We start from the raw sequence: 26,074 nt of genomic DNA, 5'->3' as shown, positions 1-26,074 counted from the left end.
CTTTCACACCGATTATAAGATCCGGACAGATATAACGCTGTAGAATGCCGTTTTCGTTTCTTTATCGAAATAATAAGAATAGTATATATAATATCAATCATAAATGCTACTATTACTACTACTACTATTGTTATTATTATTATTATTATTAGCAGATACTAACGATATTGGATAATGTAAAGACAATGTAAAAACCATGTAAACATTTGGAAAAATACAGTAACATCGAGCCATCAAAGAGTCACTTTTCTAGCGTTATTTCACTATTTCATTCTGGAGCGACTGCTCTTGCACGCGTCTTGAAATCGTCTTATCTCGAGAAGGAATTTTAATATTAATGAATGTAACTTATAATTAGTATTAAATACGTTCGATATGTATATATATGTAATTTAATTCAATTAGACAAAAACTATTCTAGAGAATGTTTATGTCGTGAATAAAACTGCCCCGACGGCACACCGGCTCGGTTTCAGCCTGGCCCCTGTGCACAAAAGGGCGCGTTTTCCGCCTGCCGAGGGCTCGAGCCCAGGGCCTGCCGGCCGGGCTAGGATTCAGCCGATTTGCAAGATTGCAAGGGTGCGGGATTCGCGTTCTCATTGCGTGATAATACAAACACGGGTTTTTTCAGTAGTCAAAAACGCCAGATAAAGGTCAATCTAGGCAGCAATCGCCCTCAAAGGTCTTATTTATTAACTTATTATACTTTTGTCGGTAACAAGGGAGATTGCTACGCATTTGCAAAGTACTGCCACATTGATGCGACCCGCCCTGTGTCGCGCATGCGCGAGAAAAGTTGGGCCCAATCGAAGCACTGATTGGCCACATTAGTGTGATACCATGCTGCCCTCTCAAAAACAGGCTGAATCCCAGCCCGGCCGTCAGGCTCTGGGCTCGAGCCCCCGGCAGGTGAAAATCGCGCCCTTTTGTGCACAGGGGCCAGGCTAAATCGTCCTGATTTGGTCTCAACGCTGAGCCAAGCATTGCGTTAGCCTGTAACGTGTCGGGCTGGGGCTCGGCTAGCTGGGTCCGGCGGTGGGCTCGGGCAGACTGTGCTGTCGGGGTGTATACCTAAAACGAAAGAAACACGGGAATGGTTCCAAGGGAATGAAAAATTCTGCAAACCGCTGCAACGACGTCATATATACTATATATATATATACGTATATCGCTGCGGCAAAAATACTTATACTTTTACTGTACTTGTTTTCACATTTATTTCTTCCATTTTCACCAGGATTCTGCGCTGGTGGTTTATATAATTGTGCGTTTGTATAGTAGTGTGTACCCGTTATCCTGCCTCCGAATATTGGTAAAAATCTGTGCAGAAACGAATGATTAATCGGGCTGATCGAAACGCGAACGAATCGTGTTCGATAGCTTGTACTCTTTGACAGGAAAGATATGGTGTTGTTGCAAGCATACGAAAGAAGCGACTGCTCGTGAGAAAAGTAAAGCGCGGCTACGCGACGAAACATTTAAGGAAATAGTAATTAATTGGGAGGATAGCGATCATGATCACTGGCGTGTATATCTTCTGTACCGCGCTGGATACCGATAGGTACGCGTAAAGGTCGATTTATACTATTCGCACCGACACGGACCGTATCCGATCAGACAAACATTCTCCAATGCATTTGAATGGAAATGTTCATACCTACCATAATAGACATTTCCCTTCAAATGCATTGAAGAATATCTGTCCGGTCGGATACGTTCCGTGTCTGTGCGAATAGTATAACCGTTCCTGAAAATGACTAACTAGCAAACTAGCAACGCGGAATGAGCAACGATCAGCGATCAACGACCAGCAAGCGACAAGCAAGAGCGAAAAGTAAAAAGCGAGAAGAAAGAAGCAAGGAGTATCGAGTATCGCGCACGCAACGCCAAAGCCGAAGCCAAAGCGTTTGTTCCCGTTCGAGAAGACTCCGCCTTTTGGCACGGGACGCGGAGGAAGAGGATGCGGTTGGTATCCCGTGGAGTTGAGCGTGGGTGTTCGTGTAGGAGGATCTTCGAGAAACCCCTCCTCCCTCGTGGAAAGTTTCCCTTCCTTTCGATCCTCCTCTGCTCGTTTCCCTCTACGTTTCTCTTCTCGTTTTCTCATCTGGTTTCTCGTACGGTTCATCTCGTCGAAAGAGAGAGAGAAAGGACACTGCGGCGACGGAAACCGAGAGGAGGAGATTCTGGTGAATAGAGAGAGGGAGGCTGTAACGGGAAGGAGGGCGAGAGATACGGCATCGGAGAATGATGTCCCGATGATAAGCCACGAGGTGTAGTCGACTCGGGGGAGTTCTTTCCGATTCATCCGATGCCGCGCGTTCGAGCCGAGACTTTAAGCCCTTGTCAGCATCTGGACCTCGAGGTGAGGACAAGTTCTGTTGACGAGAACCGCGAGAGTCGCGAGATACCGGCGACGATGTCGAGCATCTTCTGATATTCGTCCAGGATCTCGAATCTCGCTCTCAAATTTCGCGCTGATTGCCTGGAACCGCTTAATGGCCCGCCGCGAATGATAACTGTTGTTCGCGCCGAGTTCTTCGCGCGAATTTCCTTTTTCTTCTTCCCCTCGATTTTTTTCTCTCTTCGTTTCCCTCCCCGGACCGTTTCGTTTTGTTTCATCGTTTCATCGGCTCATCGCTTTACCGTCGATCTTCTTGCACGGACTTGTTCGCCGTCTTTCAACAGGAAAAACCAGAGCCCGGAGGTGTCGAGTGTTGTGATCGAAGCGTGTAATTGTTTGTGACGTTACGACGATACTGAAGTAGTTCCACGGTGAATTCGAGGTTCAGAGCATCGATGCGTTTTTCCGAGAAAAGGACCGCGCAACAGAAGAATCCCGCGACTCGGTTTGGCTGCCGATAATTGTAGTCTTCAAAAGCCTTGGGAGGAGACGAAAACGTTTGACCGTCGATGCAACTGAAAATTGTTGGCGATGCAGCAACAACACGAGTCACGAGTCGACGTCACCGTCGATTGTTGTTACCAACAATGGAGCCCGCATCATCAAAGTCAGCACGTTCAGCAGATCGCGAACTTACCGTCCCCTATGCAGCAAATGGAAGGTACTTTTTCTCTAAAATTTTCTTCGATTTTCGACGCGAAACGATCGTGTTACGCGCTATACGCTATCCAAAACAATTGGGATCTATCGTAGTGTACAAGTTGCGACAATGGGGGTACAACTAATTGTTTTGAAGAGAGTAGGCGCGTACGCGTGCGACGTTAGATGCGAATCGCGCGTTCTCGTCGGTATCTACGAATGTCCAGAAAGGGAAAAGGATTTTACTGTGATTTCAGCGTGTTTGCAGACCGCGGGAAGGGTGAAACGGTCCCGCAGCCCGAACTCGAACTTGAACGCGAACTCAAACTCGAACTCGTCGAAAAGCGCGCCAACGCCGCGCGCTTCCGCGTCGTCGGTGTCATCGTCGTCGATAGCGTCCTCGATACCCTCTTCGATACCCTCCTCGATACCATCCTCGAGTTCCGTGGATGCTCGCAACGATAGTAACAATAACAATCGGCAACACGGTGATCATCATCCGAGCGATAATGCTGGGAACGCGACGGACGAGCTTTCTCCGAAGAGACCGCTTCATCCTGCATTGGTCGGTGCTGGAGCCGCTCTCGAGGCGAAGCCTCTTTGGGAAGAGTTTCATCAACTGGGCACGGAAATGATTGTGACCAAAGCCGGAAGAAGAATGTTCCCAACATTTCAGGTAACCGAGAGATCGTTGAGCAAATTAAATTCGAGTACGACGATCGTACTGGCGCACAGTGGTCCGGATCGAGATATTCAGTGACATTTTGAGTCTGAACGAACATTGCTTCCTAAATGTTCATGGACTTCGGAAATGAAGTATACAGATTTTAGTACAATTTAATAAATATTATAGTTGTGAGAAACATTGAAAGATGGACATTTAAAGAAGAGTATTTTTCACACGATAAAAATTGCTTCTCTTTAACGCGATGCCCTGACGATCCTATTTGATATTTTCTCTTGGTTTTTGTTTCAAATTGAAGAGCAGACTTTTTTGTGATAAAAAAGCATATCTTCTATTACCGATTAGTGTAAATACTCTATTTAAAAAATAACGCACAATGCAGTAAGACTTTGCGAAGTTCTTTTATTATTTAAGTATATCTCTAAAGTTTAGCCGAGTTCATATTTTCAATCCCACAAGAATTGGATCGAGAAATTTGGTGACTTTTGAACCATAAGAAATATCGGGATGAAAACGCACTAATATTTATTAAGAAATTATTTCTATCTACTGAACAAATATCAATGAAAATTAATTAAAGATATTGTTTAACGAATGCAAAAAATATTAAAATACCTATAGTTGAAAATGATCATTTTTTTCAAAAGTTGTAACTAAACTGCGGATCTTTATGCATTTCTAGTAGAATTGAGTAGATGAAATTCGAAATTGTTGGAAAATTTAAAAAACTAAAGATATCAATAAATGATTTCTCCTCTATTAAAATCATTAACGGAAGAAATAACATTTACATACTTTCTATTTCTTGTAATCGATGCAGACAATCTTCATTTCGCACGAAGATCCGCAGTCTAGTTCTAGCAAAATGTCACTGAATTTCTCGATCCGGACCAATGTGTGGCGGCTGCGTAACCGTTGAAAATCGATTGTTTCAATCGATTCACAGTGCCGATTCTTCGGATTGGATCCGAACACGGATTATCTGCTGGTGATGGATTTCGTGCCTTGCGACGACAAACGGTACCGATACGCGTTCCACAGCAGCGCTTGGGTAGTTGCTGGTCGCGCTGATCCAGTCTCACCCCCCAGGATTCACGTGCATCCCGATAGTCCTGCCAGTGGTACCCACTGGATGAAGCAACCGGTCTCCTTCGACAAATTGAAGCTGACTAACAATCAGCTGGACGACAACGGACACGTAAGTCGTGCATCGCATTTAATCCTCGATAACTGTCGACAGCCGACAATCGTCTACGTCGGGTAGTTTATTCGATTCTTTGAAATATTTCAATTATTTTCAACAAGCGTTACGGAACATACCGTGCTACGAGTTGTGAGTTACGAGTGACGTGCTACCAAAGTTCTTTCTCGCGGAAATAGATCTTGGGGAAAAAGTCAAGCTCACCGGCCGCGGTGCGTACGATTCATTTCGAACGCGGCGAGATGTGAACACTGGGAACCACCTACGCGATAAAGTAGAGCGCGGAGGGTGACACGCACGCTGTTGCGCGTCGTGTTCCACGTGTTTGTCGTTTACGGACGAGTTCGCCTTAATTGACCTGAGATACGAGCCTATCTCCTCTGAGAAATTCAAGACGTTCATCCCCTAGAAGAACATCTTCTATTTCCTCGCTCCGCGAAGCAATCATCGGGTTCGTTCTAAGGGATGTTCCCTTATCCTGTATTCTTTATTCGTTGCTAACCCTTTCGCTACCGTGGACGAGATATCTTGCTTCAACGATGTCGAAGAAACGATACTACGGACGAGATATGTCTCGTGTATCTTTATTACTTATACGAAGTGTTTTCATTGTGAATTTGACACAAGTAATCGATTTCTAAGACATGGTACCGTTGCGTTGGTGGAAAGAACTTGAAGATCATAAATATTAAATACAATTAAAGGTTTTTTGTATGGAATGCTTGAAAGCTTCCCTTCCGTCGGTCATTTATTTTTGGAAACTACACATTCTATTGTTCGACGAGATTTTTCTTCTGTGGGTTCTATTTTTGTATATCGGATCTTCTACGTCGATTACAATTATCCCTCTGCATTCCATACGAAATAATAAATAAAAATTACAATCGTATAAAATATGGAGTATTTAAGCCCCATCCGTCCCTCGTGTCAATTTTACACAGTTTTCTCGAAATAAATTATACTGTTCTGTTATTTGTAGGTAAATTTGCTCGAAACTGCGTGACTTTTATTCTTTTAATGCGAAGCACATAACCGAGAAACCTTTAAACATTTAAATGTTAAGAGGGTAGACCCATTCTTCCAGAATTGCAAGGGTGCAGGGCTCGCTTTCTCATTTCTCGATACATAATACAAAAATGGGGTTTTTCAGTAGTCAAAAACGCTAGAATTTAAGCTTAGAATAAAAAATCGATCTAGGGCGCTTCTCCCTCAAAAGTCCTATTTTTTCGTTTACGAGGCGTAATGTGCATTATTCGTAATGTACATTATTTGTATGTTCATAGCTACATGCTGCCGAATAATGCAATTTACGCCTCGTAAACGAAAAAATAGGACTTCGGAGAGAGATAGCGTCCTAGATCGATCTTTTATCTAGCGTTTTTGACTACTGAAAAACCCTGATCGCGTCCTTGCAATCCTGGAAACGAGTCTACCGCTTTAATTCATCGATTTCAATAAAAAACATCGAAAAATAAGAGAGATTCAGTTCCTGAAATGATCGACGGATGAGGGTTAAAAATCGATTGCTTGTGTCAAATTTTCAAATAAAACACTTCATATGTTAATAATCAAGATACACGAGATATCTCGTTCCTGTGGATCGTTTCTTCGACATCGTGGAAACGAGGGCTAAACCGTTCGCGTTCGTGTGATCGGAAATCAATCCGCGATCGCCGTATCTTCTAGATTCTAGGAGCATTCGATGCTTACTCGTATTGTAAGCCATCATTGGCCTGCTTCGCGTATACTTTTTGAATCTTATCTTGTCCACGCTTTTACTAATCCCGCTCTCCTGTCGCCACGAAGAACGCCCGATAGAATCTACACCGAGCGTAACGCGACTAACGTAAACACGCGTAGTATCAAGTATAAACGAACTTCTGGAAGCCTGGGAAAGATGACGGAAGGCGAGAACGATGCGTTTATGTTTTCTCGAAAGAATTACCAGCACGAAAGAATTCTAAACTCTTCGTTCCGATAGCTCCGATATCTTCGGTCGGATCGAGCGATGCGCAAACGACAGACTCGCAAGCACGGGTGCGATTGCGTTCGTAGTTTTCAACTAGGGTTTGCAATTCCGCGAGACTAAGGATTTATGTATAGTTCTTCAATCTAATATATATTTAATAAAGAAACATACTTTACTTAACGAGATAATCATCTTTAATCATAGTGATCCAAATTTAGCAACAAAATACAAACGAAATCTAAAGATCTACATAAATGTAAATTAAAATAAATTTCTTTCTGGAAAACAAACTATAATTGAAATATATGAAATAACATCTTTTTATGTGAACTACAACTAGGCTTCCGTTTTTCAATTATTAACACAGTTAAGGAACTTAAGTGAAGGTAACGTTTATTTAGAACGAACTATATGTAAACGAGCTGTCTGTGAATGTAAGTTTCATTAGATGAAAATCAGAAAAATGTTCGAATTGTAAAACAAGCTTTTAATTTGCAGAACTTCGAAGATATGATCGTAACAAGTAAAAACTATTAATTGTTGTATAAAGCAATAAAAAATGGTTTGTTGTATAAGCAAAGTAAAAAATGTTTACATTGATTGCAAGACACAGGAGTCAAATAACAAATTCATTCTTCTTTTAATTATCTTATTAAGGTGAAACTAATACACTGGTGGCGTTAAGGCTACCTGACCATCTTTTTAATACCTCCACTGTTTTAAATTGTACGTACCCATTTTCGTCATAAATACATAAAATCCGTAGTCTAGTCGTTACAAAGATATCCTAGAAAAAGCTCGTTCAGCTTTTCCCCCTCTGTCGAATAGTTAGTATCAATGCAACATCGACATAGTTCATCTTGCGCGTTGTCATTCGCGCAATTCTGATCACACGCATAGTCCCACAAACTTTGCGGGATTTTGCGTCATCTATTTAAGAAATGCGGGACCAAAAAATGACGCGAGATCCTGCGGAATTGCGGGATCTCAGTTTGCGGGATTGCAAGCCCTATTTTCAACGAATTTACCGTTTTGAAATATAGCGTTGTTCAGTGACGCGACGACAGAAAAACGTCGAATTCGTTTCAGCTTGCGATTTGTTACGGTTTATTTCGTACGTCGAACTTGGCGAATCTTTTGATTCGGATTCTCCTCATTGTGTCCTAATGCACCCGCGGTTGCTCCAAAAATAATCGTCCCTACGTGCTCGTGCCAAATTCGGCGCGTCAGCCACCATTGCGAATCGAAGGATTCGGCGTAGGGGCTTACCAACGTGCTACCAAGATCGGTCGAGATCGGTCAATTTCTTTCGATCGGGGACGGGGCGGATTCGATACGATTCGAACGAATCGAATAGGCCAGTCAAGAATCGGAAAGAGGATGGTGCGGGCCCGGTCCTCTTTCGATCGTCCTTTCAGCTGTTCTCAGTTCTCAGTTTTCGTCGTGCTTCAATTAATCGGGTCTTCGAGTTTTCTCGAAGCAATGCCACCGCGACTCGACTTCTTCGAATTGATTTTTATTTGGCTCTCGTTGCTTCTCGTTCGCCTCTTTCAAAATCTGAACAACCACGTTCTCGCGCGTCTCCGTATCGTCCAATACCACGAACACGATTCAACCATTTTCGCCGATAAGCTCTTTCGATAGCGGTCGTTCAGGCGTTAACGATACTCTTCGAGGTTTGCAAACGCTCCACGTTACACCCGAGTAATGATAGCGACTAGGACTGTTACTTTTCTTCGAAGATCGAAGATTCTGAAGCTTCGAATATCGAAGCTTCAATTTAAGAAACTTTGAAGGTGATGAGAATCGATGTTTCAAAGCTTTATTGTGTGATAATTCTGTCAAATTCTTTATGTTTGTCAAAAATCATGACATAACATGAAGACTTCGAAACTTGGTACACTTCGAGAAGACGTTCCCTTCGTTCCTTCGAATCTTCGAAGAGTCGAAGCTTCGGAAAAATAGCAGCCCTAATTGCGACTTGGAATATGTTGAACGTACTTTGTTTCTCGAAAACGGGGAGACCCGTTCGCTAGACAAGTTTAGATTTCGTTGTTGACAATTAATCTCTGTCTCTCGAGCGGAAAGAATTTTGACCGGTGCGCGGTGGGGAGGTCTAGCTTGTTTCGCGTGCCGTCGAGTAGTTTGTTCGTTTAATTGCGCTTAGAGACTTAGACAGACGGTATCAACCGGCTTTGAGAAAAAAAACCTCTCGACGTTCCAGCTTCTTAATTAGATACTCGCAACCGTCGCCGAAGGAACTCGCTTCACTCACCGAGAAACCTGGCAAATTTCGCGATCACAAGCGGTCTACGTAGGCGAGAGAACTCTACGCTGTTTTCCGTCTGCGTTAAGTTTCACCGGTGTACCGCTCGTTTGTAAGGGAAAAGTGTAGGAAAATCTTGTGTCAAAGAATGTGGTTGCCAACACCGACCACCCACACCCACGTTTACGCTCTAACTAACACTAGCACTCGCACGCGCCCTCACCCTCGCACCCACGCTCACGGACGACACTCACAGACAACACACGCGCGAGGCTCTGTGACTACGTAGCGAGAATGACGGCTCTTCTTTTTCCTGGCTATGTTCCCCCACCCCCCGTTTACAGCTATTCGGCACTGTTCTGTTCTGTTCTGTTCTTTTCGTGTAGCCAAAAAGACACATGCCTCGGCCAGCATATGCTCGTAAGTGCGTGCAAGAGGAAGGACGAGAGTGTCGGGTTGCCAGAGAGGCTCGGGGGTTAGTTTTTACACTAATTAGTCACCGAGTCTCTCCTGGCTGTCAAACATTGTGACCGCGCCCCCCCGTGGTGGCTCTTCCTTCGATACAAGGAAGGAAGGTCCTCGCGTGTATACTTTTTTTTTTTTATTCCGCTTTCAGAGTGGCCTGGAACCGTACTTTGCCTTCAGTTCCCCTTAGCGTCTGGCGTTCTTCGTTTGTTTGGATCTCGTTGTTTATCGCGAACGATGTCCTCCGCGATCGACTCGCAAACGTCACGTGTTTCCATTGGGTCCCATGAAAATCGCCGACTCCAGATTTGACCGACAACGATTTTAGTCGACGACAGTATTATCCAGTAGTAATACATATCGTTTGTAAAGATGGCGCTGACATTTTATTCTTTAACTATTCTGCACTGACACTTTCACTTTTGTGTAAAAATATCATTATTACACTATAAGAAGTTAGATGGGGTCGGTTAAGGGGATAGACTCGTTTTACGATTCGTTTACGACGATAATGCAAAGATGGGGTTTTTCAGTAGTCAAAAGCGCTAGATAAAAGATCAATCTAGGCCGCGATCGCCCTCAAAAGTCCTATTCTTACGTTTACAATTTTATTTTCATAAAGATGCAACAGCTACATGCTACCGAATAATGCAAATTACGCTTGGTAAACGTAAAAATAGGACTTCTGAGGGCGGTTGCGGTCTAAATCGATCTTTTATCTGGCGCTTTTCGCTACTGAAATCCCCATGTTCGCATTATCGAGAATTGCGAAGGTGCATCCCGCACCCTTGCAATCCTGGAAAAACGAGAGTCTACCCATTTAGCGTTGTTGTCAAGTGATGTTAATATCGGATAATACTGTCGTCGACTAAAGTCGTTAGCGGACAAAGTAATTGTCGGCGAAATCTGTGTCAGTGATTTTCACAGGACCCGTTTCCAATGGTACACGATACGCGATCTACCGCTAATTGGCTCTACGTTTCGCGTTCCAGATTATCTTGAATTCCATGCATCGGTATCAGCCCCGCTGCCACGTGGTCGTAGCACCGTCGCCGCCTGGCTCGGGTCCGGATCCCCGCACGGAGAACTTCAAAACGTTCGCCTTCCCGGAAACAAGATTCACGGCGGTGACCGCTTATCAAAATCATCTGATCACGCAGCTTAAGATCGCCAGCAATCCGTTCGCGAAAGGGTTTCGCGACTGCGAGTCGGACGAGTGCGACTCGGTGGCATTGTCCACTGCACAGAATCCATCGAAGCGACCAGCCGCCGGAACCACCAGTAGCTTGTCCTCCAGTTTCGTCAACCCTATACCAGCCGTGCAAATACCAAGCATATCCGGCCAAGAACATCATCAATTCTACGGATCGACCGCTACAGGAGCATGGACCTATTCGACGCATCATGGCCAACCAACCGCACATGTCAATTCCGTTCATTATCCCGCGCATCCTCATCCGCATCCGCATCCACTCCCACATTCGCATCCACATGCACATCCGCATCCACATTCGCATCCTCATCCTCATACTCATCCTCATACCCATCCTCATCCTCATGCGCATCCTCACCCTCATTCTCATCCTCATCCCCATTCTCATCCTCATGCCCATCCACATTCGCATACTTCGGGAGCATCCCTGTACGGGCCACGATAACCGTTACCCATCTTCTCGAGGGGGTAGACTCGTTCTAGGATTGCAACGGTGCGGGATGCGCCTTCTCATTTTTCAGTAGTCAAAAGCGCTAGATAAAAGATCAAACTAGACCGCAATCGCCCTCGAAAGTCCTATTTTTATGTTTACCAGGCATAATTTTCATTATTCGGCAGCTTGTAGCTCTCGCAGCTTTATGAAAATACCTATTGGGTTGGGACGAAAGTTCGTAGCGTTTGTAAATTAAAATTGAAAGCTAAAATTCAGATATTTATTCAGTAACGTATTTTCCATTCTGTTCTAATACTTTTTGCCATTTACGAGGTAACTTCTCGTGTTATTGAATAAACATATTAACCTTAATTTAATTTGAAAACGCTACGAACTTTCTTTCCAACCCAATACTATAGAATATAGAATAATGCAAATTACGCCTGGTAAACGTAAAAGTAGTACTTTTGAGGGCGATCGCGGCCTAGATCGATCTTTTATCTGTTGACTACTGAGAAACGCCATCTTTGCATTATCGAGAAAAATGAGAAGTCGCTTCCCGCACCCTTAACCGGTGACAGAAAGAGAAGCCAACAGTAAGAAAAGCTGCCGAGGTATTTCGCGAAGCTATACCTGCTGAACAAGAATGTCGACGGTTCGATTTTACCGTGTAATATAGAATCGATTAAATTATGTATGTATCTATCGTAGAACGTTATCGCAAGGCGAACCGAAATCAACCGAGAAGATGATCGTCGCGAGACTGTTGTTCCGTAACGTCGAGCGTCGCATGTATTATTTATTCGAAGTGAATGCTTATTTTTGATAAATCGTCGTACTGGAAAAATTGTTCGGTATCGACGGCGTTTATCGAAGATGGTTTTAGAAACGGTAATTAACGAGAGGTCTCGCGGAGACGAGAGAAAGAAAGAGAGAAAGAGAGACTCTGGTGTTCGCGACCATTGAATCGCGCGATACAAATCGCAGCGTACGTGTCGTAGGTCCGTGGCTCGACGGTCGAAAAAGAAAGTGCCTTTTGTAGGAGCAAAGTGCATCTATTTATACAGGGTGTCTGAAATGCCAAACGAGCCTAAAACGCTCTCGAGCCAAGTCGGGAAAGTAAACGCACCGTGACAACCCATAAGAGAGCTTGGCTACTAAGTGCCTTAATAAATTATTCTCCGAGTATCGTGTGTCATTGCGTCTCGAAATTTTTTTGCCCAACCAAAACTTACTTCTAAGCACTTGTCCTTACCCCCCTTTCTCTTTTCTCCACTGCCTCTTCGATTCCCTTACGGATAATCGTGTTCCGAGGTGCACAACCAATTGCCTGGCCTATTGTGTTAGCTGGAATGGCGGCAACGATTTCAAGGGGCAGTTGCTAAACGATCGAATCGGTAAACGATACTCCGTGCAGCATTTGTATCATTGAATGCGACGAGGTAATGTCAACGAAGCGACACAGAACCCAAAGATTCGACTGAACGCGACGTGGTGCGGGTCGGGACGAGACGGGACGAGATGAGACGAGACGAGAGTAGACACGACTCCGTCGGTGGCTGCGCGCAGCAGAACGGATAAACCGACGTGACCCGTGATTGATGGCCACGCGAGAGAACCCGTTGTGTAAACATATTATGAACGTACCCTTAATGACTCTCGGTGAAGATTTTCTCGCAGACGCTACGTTCGCAAGGTGCAACCTCGTTGTCGCGAGCAACAGAAATAACAAAAGAAACGTCGGTTTACCGGACGGGTCGTTCGAGATCGGTTTCGCGAGAATTACAATTCGTATTTGTACACGTGCAGTGGCGAATCGAGATCAGTAGACGAGACGAATCGGACGTGTAAACGTTTCTTCTAAAGGACATGTCGGATGATTCCGTTGAGAGGTATAATAGCTACGGTAATCGGCGAGATGTTCGCACGGTACGCGGGACAGGTCGAACGAATGAATTTGTCGAGCGAGGTGTGCTGGGAATCGAGGACAGAAACAATGTTCGAGGAGAAAAAGAACATTAGGCTTCGAAGGAACCGCAATCGGTATAGAGAACAGAGAGACCACGCGCGTCGGTGAGGCGTGACGGCGCCGGCAATAAAAACGGTCGACGGCCCTCGTCTTCGCTCGTACTTTCGTCTTTCGTCTTTCGTCTTTCATCTTTCTCGTAGGTGCCAGCGAGACAACTTGCAACTTGCCCCTGCGAAACTTGACCTTTTCACGGGGTTAGGTGTTTCGGAGTCAGCGCCGCCGGTGGTACTTCTGTTCGCGAGAATCGGCTTGTCTCAAAGAGCCTACCGATGCTTTTGACGCGCTCAGGAACGCGTTTTCTCGATAACCGACAAGAATGAACTCTGACAAGCGACACGCGACGGGCGAGTCGACGTCCCAAACGGAGAATCTTGGAACCAGCCGTAACCAGGGTCTTTCAATAAGAGCGATGGAACTTTGAATTGAAATGAAAAATACGGAAGATAATCTAGTACTCACTGCTTTATTTTAAAGTATATAAATGACCACCACGATTGCATTTGGTGGAGGGAACACGACAAACTCAATTTTCGATGACTCTGGCACATAAATCAGGTCGTATCTCACCGACAACACGAAGTATGTATGCTTCAAGATCATTAACAGCTTGTGGTTTATTGGGATAAACAAGAGACTTAACATGGCCCGACAAGAATGAGTACAATTGCGTCAAGTCGCAATCTTGGAGGCCAATCGACAGCCACATTTGCCGATATAATCATTCTCAATAATGCGATACATGTTATGTAATAATTTCAACGTGTTCAGCAACAGAATATCTATCCATGATTGCCGAGCATTATTGAGTACAAATAACATGTGACATTAACAATTGAATAACGTACATGGCGGCTGTGACAATTGAAAGATCTATCGCTCTTATTGGAAGATCGTTTAGTTTTGGAATCTCCGTCTGCTTCGAAATCAGGGACTCGACGTAAACTCGGAAGACGAACCTTCTCAAGTGTCGTGCGTGTAGTGTCGTGCGACCGCCACACCACCGACTGCACGAACCCAGGACCTCCAAAGATGCATCTGGAATGTTTCACTGTCCTGTCGCGAAGCTCGTTTCTCTATCGGAATTTCGAGGCGATGTGCCCGTGCACCACTTTCAGCCTAATTGAAGCGGCAATTCGATGGGTTGTCAAGAAAAAATGTCTTCTTCGAAATATCTAGGATCAAGGGCGTTTCGAACCCGTTTTATCTACTCGAGGGAAGCGAGTGAAACAAGAATTAGTTTCGCGAATCGTAGGCGCGAATCGACGCGAAACTCGACAGCGACAGCGCGAAGACAGATAGCATTTCGGTGCGCAGGGCGCGTTAATAAATCTCCCTAAGTTTCCGCTGGCAGTCTGATGGTTATGGATCAAAGACCGACAAATGGATCGTTTGCTAAACAGAAGAAAAAACTGTCGCGATAAATGGAGGAAAAAGAATGGCGAGTGCGTGCGAAGAGGGCGGGCGTACGAGCGGGAATGCGCGAGCATGCACAAATTCAAACGCGAACGGGCGCGTGTATCCGTAAACTGAAACATCTCGGGGGTGAGGTATTGCGTTATCCTACGAGCCGTGAATCTGTCATCGTTAGCTACCAAAGGAAATACCGCGGGTATACGGTGTGACGAGTACTGGAGCTTTTATAGTTTTCACGCAGCCTCGCGCCAACGAGCGGTTTTTGAACCTTCCACCGACACCGTCCTTCGTTCTCCGTCGACTGGAATTTCAAACGACGCTCGATCGAATCCGAAACAGGAAATTAACTATACTTCACGCCAAATAAGAAGGAACCTGTTTCGCGCATCTCGTTGCGCGTCAGCCTTGTTGTACAGTCTCTGCTCCCCCACTTGATCACCGACAACGCCATGAATATTCATATACTGGGAGACAAAGAATTTGTAATTTGTTGAAAATTTGTTATTTATCAGGTTCCTTCTTATTTGGTGTCAAGTTTAGTTTAGCAAATGTAATTCGCGATCAACGAATTACGTCTGAACCATGCGCAACGAACGGAAGAAGAAACGGGCGAACTTTTATGCAGAAGTGTCTAGTAATACCGTCGGAGAAAATGTTCCTTCCGACTACCCTCCAGATGAAGACAAAGGAAATTAAACCGTTTTTTCTTGATGAACCAACGAATTCATAAGTGATTTAATTCCATATGTACCCTTTTCAGAATCAGTAGATTTTCTATAAGAATAAGAGGAAGAAAACGTTCGTTATTTCGAGATACAGAGACAGATGGAAGGCGAAATAGACAGAGAAAGGGAGAGCGAAAGGCTTCCGTTTCGGTGTAAAGATCTCGAAAGAAGAGGAGCGGGCAGATCTACGTCGGTAACGCATACGACGAGCAGAAGTTCATATCCTGCGGTACCAGCCGCACGAATATGGCTGCAATGACAGATTTACAGATTCCAGCCATCGGGCTGCTCGCTTCTTCGAGATTCTTAAAGCGTACGCTTAACGAGAGAGAAAGAGATACGCTTTGGATGGCCGGAGTGCGCGTCAAATCGCACCTCGACTGTTTATGCTTTACGTCCGCAACCTTCGTCCCCGTCTAACTTCTTAAACCTTTTTTTATTTTTCATCGTTCTTCTCCTTCCAGTCTTTATCCTCCTCGTCGTCATCCTCGTCCTCGTCCTCGTCCTCGTCCTCGTCTACGATGTCCTTTCCCTGTAAACGTTTCGGTTTACATTTAGTCTGAATTTACTTTTTGCAGGACCATTTAGTTAAACAAAAATTCAAGAACCGATGGAAACGATACCAAGCGCGGCTGCTCACCCAGAAAAGCGAGAAAAGCCGCGGCTGACCGATATAACTCGTGTACATATATGTCATGTACACAGACACACACACATAAATATATATACATACGTGCATCGTCGTTATTCGTACTTGAACCTTATTAATAACAACAAAGTGGCTGAAAATTAGCGCGCGTCGAATCATCCTTCTTAATTGCACGACGACAAGCGACTTGGAACAAATATGATTTAAAATTGGATTTCGCGAGAATTTCAGTTGGTGCCAAAACGTTGGTGGCAAACGACCGAGCTCCTTTATTCTTCTGGATACAATTCGTTTCCTGGATCGAATCCGTTGACTTTGTTGAAAATCTGTCGAGGAACCGTGGAATCGGATTGATATCGAAACCGCGCCTCTGCCTCGGTGGAAACGATAAAACAGGGTGGAGAGGGGCCATAGAGAAAGACGGACGTGTCTGTTAACGCCACGAAAACTGTCCAAGCAAGCCAAGTATCCGAAGACAGACATTGACCGTGAACTACGAGACCTAAAAGAAGTTTACCTTATGTCGTAAATAGAGGGGACGAAACGTCTTTCTTGACTCGCGAAGCTTTCCAAAGTCGGTAGACGTTGCCACGTGCTCCCCGAACGCGAACCCAAACGCAAACAAGAATGTGCGAGTGAATTATCGAATCAAAATCATCAAATTCGAATCGCTTTCCACAGTTTCCATTCGTCCGAATAAATATCCGGATAGCTGTAATAATTAGGGATGGTCCCCAATCGTTCGTTCCCAATCACGGTGATTTTTCACAGGCATTCGTCGAATGAAGTTAACTTCATTCGCGCCGTGATCGTGATTTTTTAATCTAAAGTAAATTCTCTCACTGTCATCCTCATTTTTCATCTCGATTGAATTAGTTTTTGTTTTAAATACATCAACTACATAGCTTGCATAAAAATATCTGCATATAACGTGAATCTACTTCATTGAATGATAAAAATAAAAATATTGAGTTTTCTTTTATTCTGTACCTTATTTCAGTATCTAAATAAGATTAATTATTCCTCTCGATTTCGAAATCGTAATATTCATTTAAACAGTGCAGACAATTTCTTTTATGTTTATGTATGTATATGTAAATATATATAGTATGTATACATATACATATGTATATGTAAACACGTTTTATTGTATACGTGCATAGACTTTTCCTGTTTGTTGCTTTCTCGGGCAATTCGAACGATAACGAACAAATCGATACAGGAGAGATTTTGAATTTTTTAGTGATCGCGCAAAAAGAGAAAAAAGGAAAAGAGGAGAAAAAGAAAAATTGTAAACGCGAGGCGGGCTTCAAAAGATTTTCGCTGTAACATAGTCAGCAGGCATATCCTATCTCGCCGCTGGAATCCTCATATGTCTTTCATCGTGGCTTTCCAACACCTCGCACAGCCTCCCGGATCATTTTGCTCGGTCTCTCTTCCTCTTTTCCGCCGAGAGGCATGGCAATACGAGAAGCAATCATATCCCATCCCACTGTCTCGACTCGACCAAAATATCGTTTCGACTACTTACCGAGTGGCTGAAGCCAGGACCGTGGCTTCACTTGCCTCGATGTGCCTCGACTTGCCTCGACTTGATTCGTCATTGTCCATCCTCTTATTCCACCAAAATCATCCTCTCATCTTTATCCAATACTTCTTTTCTTCTTCCCTTCTCTCCTTTTTTCCTCATTTCTGACCTGACGACTTCTTCTCCGCTGAAAAGCTACGTACTCGATTATTCGCGCGTTTACATTTCACTTAGTAACGATTAGACTGCGGATCTTGAATTTTTTCAAGATGTTAGACCGACTAGTTTGCTAGCAAATGAGTAAACAAAAATTTGTTTAGACTGCAATTGCTAGGGATCATAGAAAATTAAAAAATTATGTTTTATCAACTTTTTTATCAGCCTACGACTTTCTTTAAACGTATGCAGCGCATTGCAATGTTGACCGATTTTGATAAAGCAAAATCTACAAAATGCATTTTAAAATAGTTGAAAATTATATATATAAAAAAGTTGAAAAAACATGATTTCTTAAATTTTGTATGATACCTACCAATTGCAGTCTAAACAAATTTTTGTTTACTCATTCTCTAGCAAACTATTCGGTCTAACATCTTGAAAAAATTCAAGTCCTTCGGATCAATTTTAAACAAATTATGCGACTTTTAAGAGTAAATGACTTTATATATTGTCCCCGACTGTATACATAAATCGAACAATGGGCGGGAAAGTATATGGTCTGACGCAGAAGTCTGAGAATCCTGAATTTAAAAATATTTATATATCGACGCTGATTTTTCAATTTTTATTAAAAAAATATTTAACCAAATTATTATTATTATATATTGTTAAGTATACAGAAATTGGACTCAGGAGTAGTATTGTTTGTACAATATCTGCGTTTTCTCTTTTCACAATATTTCTTTTTGCAACAATTGCAGCCAACTTTGGCGTGTCCTTTCTGTTCATGGGTGTTCTTATAACTATCGAAATTCATCTGAGAGCTACACGCTTGAAATTCAAATGGCCACATTACTGACATTACCTGAAAGGATTTTTCGAGAGTTGACTGTCACGTCAATCTCCGAGAGCAAAACATTTCTAAAGTATTTTCAAATGAACATGCAAATTGAGAGTACTCTCGAGAGGAACTATCGACAGGAACTCTTATATCTACCTATTTAGTTTCCAACTTTTCATAAAATTTTCAAACAGATGCGCAGAAGCGGAACTGATGCCACCATTGGCGTAGAGGTCAGTAGAGGTGCACTACGAATGCAGATAGAGAGAGATCCTTGTCTCTCCTACAGGGTTGTGACAGAGAGGGAGATATATCACTCACAGGAAAAGAAAGACAGAGATTACAAAGCAGTTTGATTTCTTGATGAACTTACCATAACTTCGTGAAGCGAAGAAGCATTATTTTGTGATAATTGTTGTGTTGTAATATTCTCTGTATTATTCCGCATCTTCGTACGGAGGCCATTTTTGCAATTTGGCTCTTGAAGCTTCATAAACAACAAAAGTGTACGTTTTTATAGAAGAAATATTTTTCTGTACACTTTTTCCAGAAAAAGGCTTTGTACGAAGATGCGGAATGATAGACAGACATTCTTGAAAACGTTATCGCTTTCTTCGGACCGATTGGCAAATGATCGCGCGTAAACACAGGCGTCGATCAACGATTTAAACCTGTTTGTCGAATCAATGTACAATTGCAATTAGCTCGAACAATTACAATGTAACAACCGACGAGTTCTCGTGAAATGCTAGTTCCTATGATCCTCGCACAGCGACGCCACACGGCGCTAACGGTGACAGTGTTAGCGACGATTACCTTGCGTTGGTTATGTATTGCATGGTTGCGCCTAACGTTTGTCTGCGTTTCTCTAACAAAGTTTTCGTGAGTTTTCGTTCGAATAGATGCGTATCCATCCTATATTTGCGAGTACAGTGGCTATAATTATGGTAAACTCGCAAAGATTGTCAGGCTAGTTTGCCGAGGAAGAAATCTAATGGGACCCAAAAACCGTTATATCCATGGAAGGAAAGAATTACGTCTAAAAAGTGTTTCTTTCCACGCATAACCTAGCTTCTCCGAAAAACGTAACGTAAAGAGCAATCAGTTTCTACGACTTGTCATTCTTCTAACGCACATAATTAACTTTCGAGATATTGCCGTTTTGATCGCTAATGCTTTGACATAGGACGTCGGTTAAATTGCATTATTTTTTTGAGCCTTCCGAATTTGTTTTCATGACTTTCTTATGATGCATACGTAAATCTTATACTCTACAGATCAATTAATGCATAAACTTAAATTTTTTGAAATTGTGACATGCAGCGTTTTTCCTTACAGCTACAGATAGTTCAGCGTTCATAGTGTTTTTAGCAATTGAAACGATCCAGTTTACCTGGTTGTTTATAAGCACTATGATTTTTGCAGGTTACACAATGAATTCCCCAGGATCTCAGGCTTTGGAGACTGCTAAAAATATGAAAGACACAGCAATATTTAAAAAGCCGCATGGAGTTGCCAAACGGTATAAAAAACTACAGCCAAAGATTCTAGATGAGGATACGTATGTAAGAAAGATGAGCGAGATCATTCAAAGGGACTTTTTTCCTCATTTAAACAAGCTGCAAGCTCAGAATCAATACTTGGACGCATTGGAGCAAAATGATGTGAAAAGAATGAGAGAGCTCTATGAGAAGTATAGTTCTGGTCGACCCACCACAGAAAGACCAGCCAGTCCTGCCACGTTTGAGACTCCTATGAATAAAACTGAATCAGAGGACGAACAGTTGAAAGGTTTGAAAACCCCTAAAGATGTTCCTGTTACGGATAGTCCAAAGGAGAAGGACAGGGAAGAATGTAAGAGCGGATTGGACTCTTATTTGAGTACCCATACCAGCGAGGACAATGCAAGCTTCGAAGAGATGATGGTAGAAGCGGAGAGGAGGCTCAAGCTGAAATTTGCTTGGCTTTACGAGGCGGAAAAGACATCTTTAGCGTTGACTAACGCGGAGGATGTCTTGGCTATAGAAAACGGCGATACAAAACCCAGTCAATTAGATAGTTGGAGTTATAAAAATAAGAATTACATCATGTACGTTCCCGACGGAGTTGAACTGACTCCGGACGAAAGGATCGACATGGCCAAGAAGAAGCAGCTGGTGGTACACGAGAATACAAGGCTTCGAATAAATCCGTTTAATGAACAGCAAAATAAAGAAACCATCAATGAGCTAGCGAAAAATCAGTCGAAAGCCAACGATGGAAAAATTGGCGTAGATGGCAAGGAGATTGTTAGGAACCCAACTCCCAGAGTGAATGGGTTCAGCTTTGTGGCAACTCCGAGCCCGAGACCCGGAGAATGTGAGAGCCCTTTGATGACGTGGGGTCAAATAGAGGGTACACCGTTCAGATTGGATGGTGGAGATACTCCTCTATTAAGGACAAGTCAAGGGCCATCGTTCCGAATGGCGGAACCGCCGAAAAGAGAGCAACTGGCCTTGCAGCTAGCGGAAAAAGCAGGAGAGAGACACAGGGACAGAAAAACCAAAGCGTTGGAAGCAGCCAGAAGATCGCTAGCGACGTGAGTTAATGTTGTTTTTAATGTTACTTTATCCCCATTATTTCGTTACACGCGTCTAATATATTAATCGATTCGTTTACAGACCATCGCCAAGATCAACCATAGACCGTTTGAGTACCATGTCTCCGGCAGCTAGAAGATTTGCTACGCAAAAACTTCGAATTGCGAGCACACCGACTCCTCGGAGAGCTTCGTCATCTAGAACACCGTCGATAGGCATTAGAACACCGGGCACACCGCGAATACACGCGCCATCGAAACCCGAGAATCGTCTTGAAATCGAAAATAACAGCACCCGATCACAGGAACCGGTTCTCACCGACAATCTACTGAATCTGCCTCTTCAGAGGCAAAGAGCAGCGGATTTTTTCAACAAATAAAGCGTCCAACAAAACGATCGATTATTACTCGACTACCGTGCATTCTATGCCGATGTAAATACGTTATTGCTTACCATTATCGAATGGTACGAATGATACGGAAGCTACCAACTTACTTTCTAACAATAAGTATCGAAGATTTATACTGTAAAATAATATTTTATAATAAAACGTTTCTCACTCGGAAAGTAAACCGTTATAGGATGAAAGTTCTCTTGCGCAATCAACGTTTAGTCGACACTCGGTCGTATCGAGGACGATAATGATAATAATAATAACAACAACAATACGCAAACGCGGAAGAGGCAGTCGTACGCGAGCGACGTTCGATTCGTTCACGACACGATTGTATCACGGGGAACTGTTTGACGGAAGCGGATACACATCCGATCGTGTTTGCGCGAATATTTCGACAAACATGTTCGCCGTGCGACAATAATTCGACTCGAGGAAGGTTCCTTAGAGTACAACAGGAAGTAGACGATTAACAATGACACGGATCGCGTAACTCGCAACTTAACAATACTTCCGCAATATTTTCGGCTATATAAAGCAATTGGAACGACGATGAGAGCAGAACAGACAAATCCTCGACAACATGAGGTCGTCGGCTTTATTCGGTGCTTTGGTTGCGACTGTGGCGTGCTCCTTGCTCGTTCAAGGATTACCATTGGCGTGCACGTGTGGAAATTTAGGATCAGGTACGCTCTATATCACCGACCAAATCTTCTAGTTTTAATTTTTCAATCTCACAATTTTTGTTTTTTGCAGGTACAAATCCTTGCACCTGCAGCGAGACCGTCGTGAAAGCTGCAAAATTGCCAAAGCCAACGTTTTACGTTACGCCCGAAGAAATCAACGACGCCGCAGCTGCACGAAGCAGCATAGTCATACCGGGTAGCTCGTCTCCAAGTGTTTTCTCCAATTTGCCTAGCACCGGCAACACGAATCCTGTTGTATATTCTAATAATGCCAATGCAAATGTACAAGCAAGCACCTATATCAATGGTAACACCGATACCATTGCATATAGCGGTGGTAGTTCAAACTTGTACAGCAACGACGATTCCAACGCATACAACGGCGGCAGTTCGGTCCCGTATACCAACGGCGGTGTCATCGCGTACAGCAGCAGCGATTCTGATGGGTATAGCAACAGTAATGGCAATGGCAACAGCGACACAATTACGATTACTAGCAACAACCCGCCCGTTAACTATGCTGCTGTTACCACTTCCGACAATCCTGTCAACAGTAATTCCGGTTGTGGCTGTAGCAAACAAATCTCGACATCTCTGGATCTCGAAGACTCGTCGGATTCGAATGTCAACATTGTACCCAGGTATAATAAATACTCAATACGTTTTTAGTAAAACGAAACGATCGATTCTCCCGATACAAATATACATTCACGTATTTCTTTTACATACCCGCATGCACACACAGTTTCACACCGATCGGCGACTTGTGCTATCCGCTTCCGATCGATTCCCGCAGTGGCAAACTGATCGAGAAAACTAGAGTGACTCCAGCTTATCCTGGGAAAATTGTATGCAGCACCTGCAATCCTGCAGCACCGTACGAAATTTGTATAAACACGCATAGCGGAGAAACCACCAGTAGAATGCTGTCCGGGACAACGGTCGGATCCAACTCTGCATCGTTTGGGACACCGAGCATAGGGAATCCGCTGCCGATAGGGAATACAGATACTTTTGGAATATCAGGATCGGAATCGGTATCGGGATCCAGATTGGGAACGCTGGGAAACGTGAATTCTGGAGCATTCGATGGATCGTCGTCCGCATATAGCGGAGCATACAGTGGAGCATTTAGCGGAACCAGACCCCAAACAGGAGCTTTTGGCATTGCACAAAGCGGAACTAGTACGTTCGGTGGATCGGCTTCTGGAGCTTTTGGCAATGTACAAAGCGGAACCGGTACGTTCGGTGGATCGGCTTCTGGAGCTTTTGGCAATGTACAAAGCGGAACTAGTATGTTCGGTGGATCGGCTTCTGGAGCTTTTGGCAATGTACAAAGCGGAACTAGTACGTTCGGTGGATCGGCTTCTGGAGCTTTTGGCGCATCGAGATCGGGATTGTTTGGAAGTGTAAATTCCGGAGCACTCGGTGGATTTGGATTCGGAAAATATAGCAGCTCGAGCACTGGAGCTTTTGGTCAATCGAGTTCCCAAGTATACGGCGTGCCCTCTTTCCCGTTCTCTGGTCCGAATGCGAACACCGCTCAAATGCCGAATGGACAAAACCAATTTGGAAGGACGGTTGTTGCAGGTAGCGGTACCTCGAGCTGTTTCGACGACGACACAGGTTCGTTACAACTTATAACAGGTTCTACGTGTATTTACATACACGTACTTTAGTGTGTGTCATTTTAAGTACACGTGTACTATTTCACGAGCATTAATGCATCCGCATTTTAATTTGTACAATTTTTAGAACACTGATATTAATTTACGTATCGAGACTATGGCTTCACAAATTTCGCGGTTGTTGGTACAACAATAAATTCAAACATCTGAGAATTGTAGAGCCGGCAAGAAAATATTTAAACACATCCGCAACAGTAGTTGCTCCAGAATGGTGTTCTCCAACAGCTAAACAGCGATTGTTATTATCCCGAAAGAAGTCACATTTTTTTTAATGGGAGTGGTTTTCAAATTAATTTTTGATCTAAAAATTAATACGAATTAAAATGCGAATACGTTAATACACGTGAAATAGGGATCTCTACTTTACATCAACTACGATACTGAGATTGCTGAATTCTAATTTTCAGACGAAGCTCCGGTAGATTACTCGTATCCGCAAATGCCGGCGGACGCGGTGTCTCTTACTCTTGCGTATAAAAATCTTCGAGCGCCAAACGTAATTTACAGACAAGGAAAACAATTCGTACCGGAAGATAAGTTATCGTTTGGTCACCGTACGGTTCCGAACGACGTAAACAACGAAAGAAAGATCGCAGACATTCCGGAGGAGAGACTCGTCACCGTTGACAGACCTGTCGTTGAATTAAAGGTTGCGCCCCCGAGGACCGTTGTGATCGGTTCTTACGACGAACGAGAGGAGGCGAAACTCGCCGAGCTCGAAGCGATCGAACGCGAGAGTATAACGCAAGAAGAGACCGTCGATCGAGTCGCGGAGGGTTTGCTCACCTACAAGTAACTACCATTTCATCTATTTTCATATTTCCGTGCGTGCATGCCGATTAACAAGCGCATTAATTATTTACAGGGATCTAGGTTACGCGCCAGTAGGTTCGGTCTACGCAAATCCTAGAAGCTACAGCGGAATAATCAACGGAGAAATTAACGACAGCATGGAAGAACCTTGCGGCCCCTTAGGTCCACCGATACCGGATTATATTCCAGGCTCGGTGATTGTTCAGCAACAAATGACGCAAGATAGTTTTGCGAACTCTGGTATCGGAGAAATCGGCGACACAAGGCCCGGTGCATGCGCCAACTAACTTATTATTTACCATCTTCTGTACATCCGTTCATTAGTCGTGAGAAATAAATTGTTTCGAACACAAACGCGCATATGTCTTGTTCTTTTTTATTGCAGCGATGAGAACCTTCTCCTTTTTATTCTACGATTCTACGATTCCACGGTACATCGTGAATTATCCCCATATGTATATCTTGTGTAACATATACAATCGAGTTACATAGACAATGTAAAAAAAGAAAATAAATACAACGGACGAATAAGTATAGGGTGAAAAATGTTCTTCATCTTCTTATATCCGTAGAAATTGTACACAACTTCCTTTTCACAATTTAGAGTGTAAAGAGTAGCGTAGAGAGCAGAGATGAAACATTCGTAAGTGTTGCTATATGCACATCGAGATTTACGACGCTCTCGCGTAACGGTTATGTGTTCGGTTACGCCTTCGATGGTTTAAACTTTAAGCGAACGTGTCAACGCCTCGTAAATCACGCTTTCAACCAGGCGAAAGCTATTTTTTCGTACAAGCACATGGCCGACCAGGTTTACTAATTACAAGAATCGACGGATATCGCGAGTTTAACTTATTTTTACCATCTTCCAGGTAAGATCGATCTGTTCGAGGAATCACGCGGCAAATTGGCTAAATCGGTTCTTGCGAATCTATCGAGCATGGTGATAGACCAAGCCCTTTTTCAGGTTTCTTTAATATTTTTGTACTGCAAGCGATTTTACTTCCTCTGGATCGAACAAAAATGCCTACGTAATAAGAATTACAAGCAACCGGCAAACACACGGATTTAGAATTTGATATTCATATTAATGTTACTGGTATCTATCCGTTATAGTGTCCTAATGATTTCCCAGGAGTGACCTTTAACGGACGGATTTTACCGTACGCATTGAATCGCTTATTATTTCTCCTTCCTACATTTCTCGACGTCGTATTTTCGAAACTTGATAGACTCGTCCTCGTCGGTTAACTGAGCGTTCAAAAAAATTAGGTGAAATGAAAGCAATTTATTTAGTG

The 26,074-nt window shown here is 43.4% G+C and overlaps 3 protein-coding genes across 5 annotated transcripts; all 3 read left to right on the top strand.

The window, feature by feature from the left end:
- Nucleotides 1-1,070: 1,070 nt before the first annotated feature.
- LOC143221818 (uncharacterized) lies at nucleotides 1,071-19,032 on the top strand. Of its 2 annotated transcripts, XM_076447399.1 has the most exons (5): nucleotides 1,071-2,362; nucleotides 2,686-3,062; nucleotides 3,298-3,716; nucleotides 4,672-4,923; nucleotides 10,619-19,032. In XM_076447399.1, the coding sequence occupies exons 2-5, from the start codon at nucleotides 2,933-2,935 to the stop codon at nucleotides 11,282-11,284; spliced, it is 1,467 nt and encodes a 488-aa protein (XP_076303514.1). In that variant the 5' UTR covers nucleotides 1,071-2,362; nucleotides 2,686-2,932; the 3' UTR covers nucleotides 11,285-19,032. The 2 variants fall into 2 exon arrangements, with proteins under 2 accessions (XP_076303514.1, XP_076303513.1); XM_076447398.1 differs by having other exon boundaries at nucleotides 1,071-3,062.
- A 439-nt stretch (nucleotides 19,033-19,471) lies between these two features.
- LOC143221820 (splicing factor ESS-2 homolog) lies at nucleotides 19,472-21,583 on the top strand. 2 transcript variants are annotated; one of them, XM_076447401.1, is made up of 3 exons: nucleotides 19,472-19,701; nucleotides 20,042-21,194; nucleotides 21,277-21,583. In XM_076447401.1, the coding sequence occupies exons 2-3, from the start codon at nucleotides 20,050-20,052 to the stop codon at nucleotides 21,572-21,574; spliced, it is 1,443 nt and encodes a 480-aa protein (XP_076303516.1). In that variant the 5' UTR covers nucleotides 19,472-19,701; nucleotides 20,042-20,049; the 3' UTR covers nucleotides 21,575-21,583. The 2 variants fall into 2 exon arrangements, with proteins under 2 accessions (XP_076303516.1, XP_076303517.1); XM_076447402.1 differs by having other exon boundaries at nucleotides 19,472-19,706.
- A 553-nt stretch (nucleotides 21,584-22,136) lies between these two features.
- On the top strand, nucleotides 22,137-25,309 carry LOC143221811 (uncharacterized). Its single transcript, XM_076447379.1, has 5 exons — nucleotides 22,137-22,275; nucleotides 22,346-22,916; nucleotides 23,021-23,901; nucleotides 24,371-24,755; nucleotides 24,829-25,309. Exons 1-5 carry the CDS (start codon nucleotides 22,173-22,175, stop codon nucleotides 25,061-25,063), a joined length of 2,175 nt encoding a protein of 724 aa, XP_076303494.1. The 5' UTR covers nucleotides 22,137-22,172; the 3' UTR covers nucleotides 25,064-25,309.
- Nucleotides 25,310-26,074: the final 765 nt, after the last annotated feature.

The sequence above is a fragment of the Lasioglossum baleicum genome, chromosome 3 (assembly GCF_051020765.1).
Source record: "Lasioglossum baleicum chromosome 3, iyLasBale1, whole genome shotgun sequence".
Taxonomy (NCBI): Eukaryota; Metazoa; Arthropoda; class Insecta; order Hymenoptera; family Halictidae; genus Lasioglossum; species Lasioglossum baleicum.
Note: the sequence above shows the minus strand (reverse complement) of the source record. Positions and strands in the feature narration are given on the sequence as shown.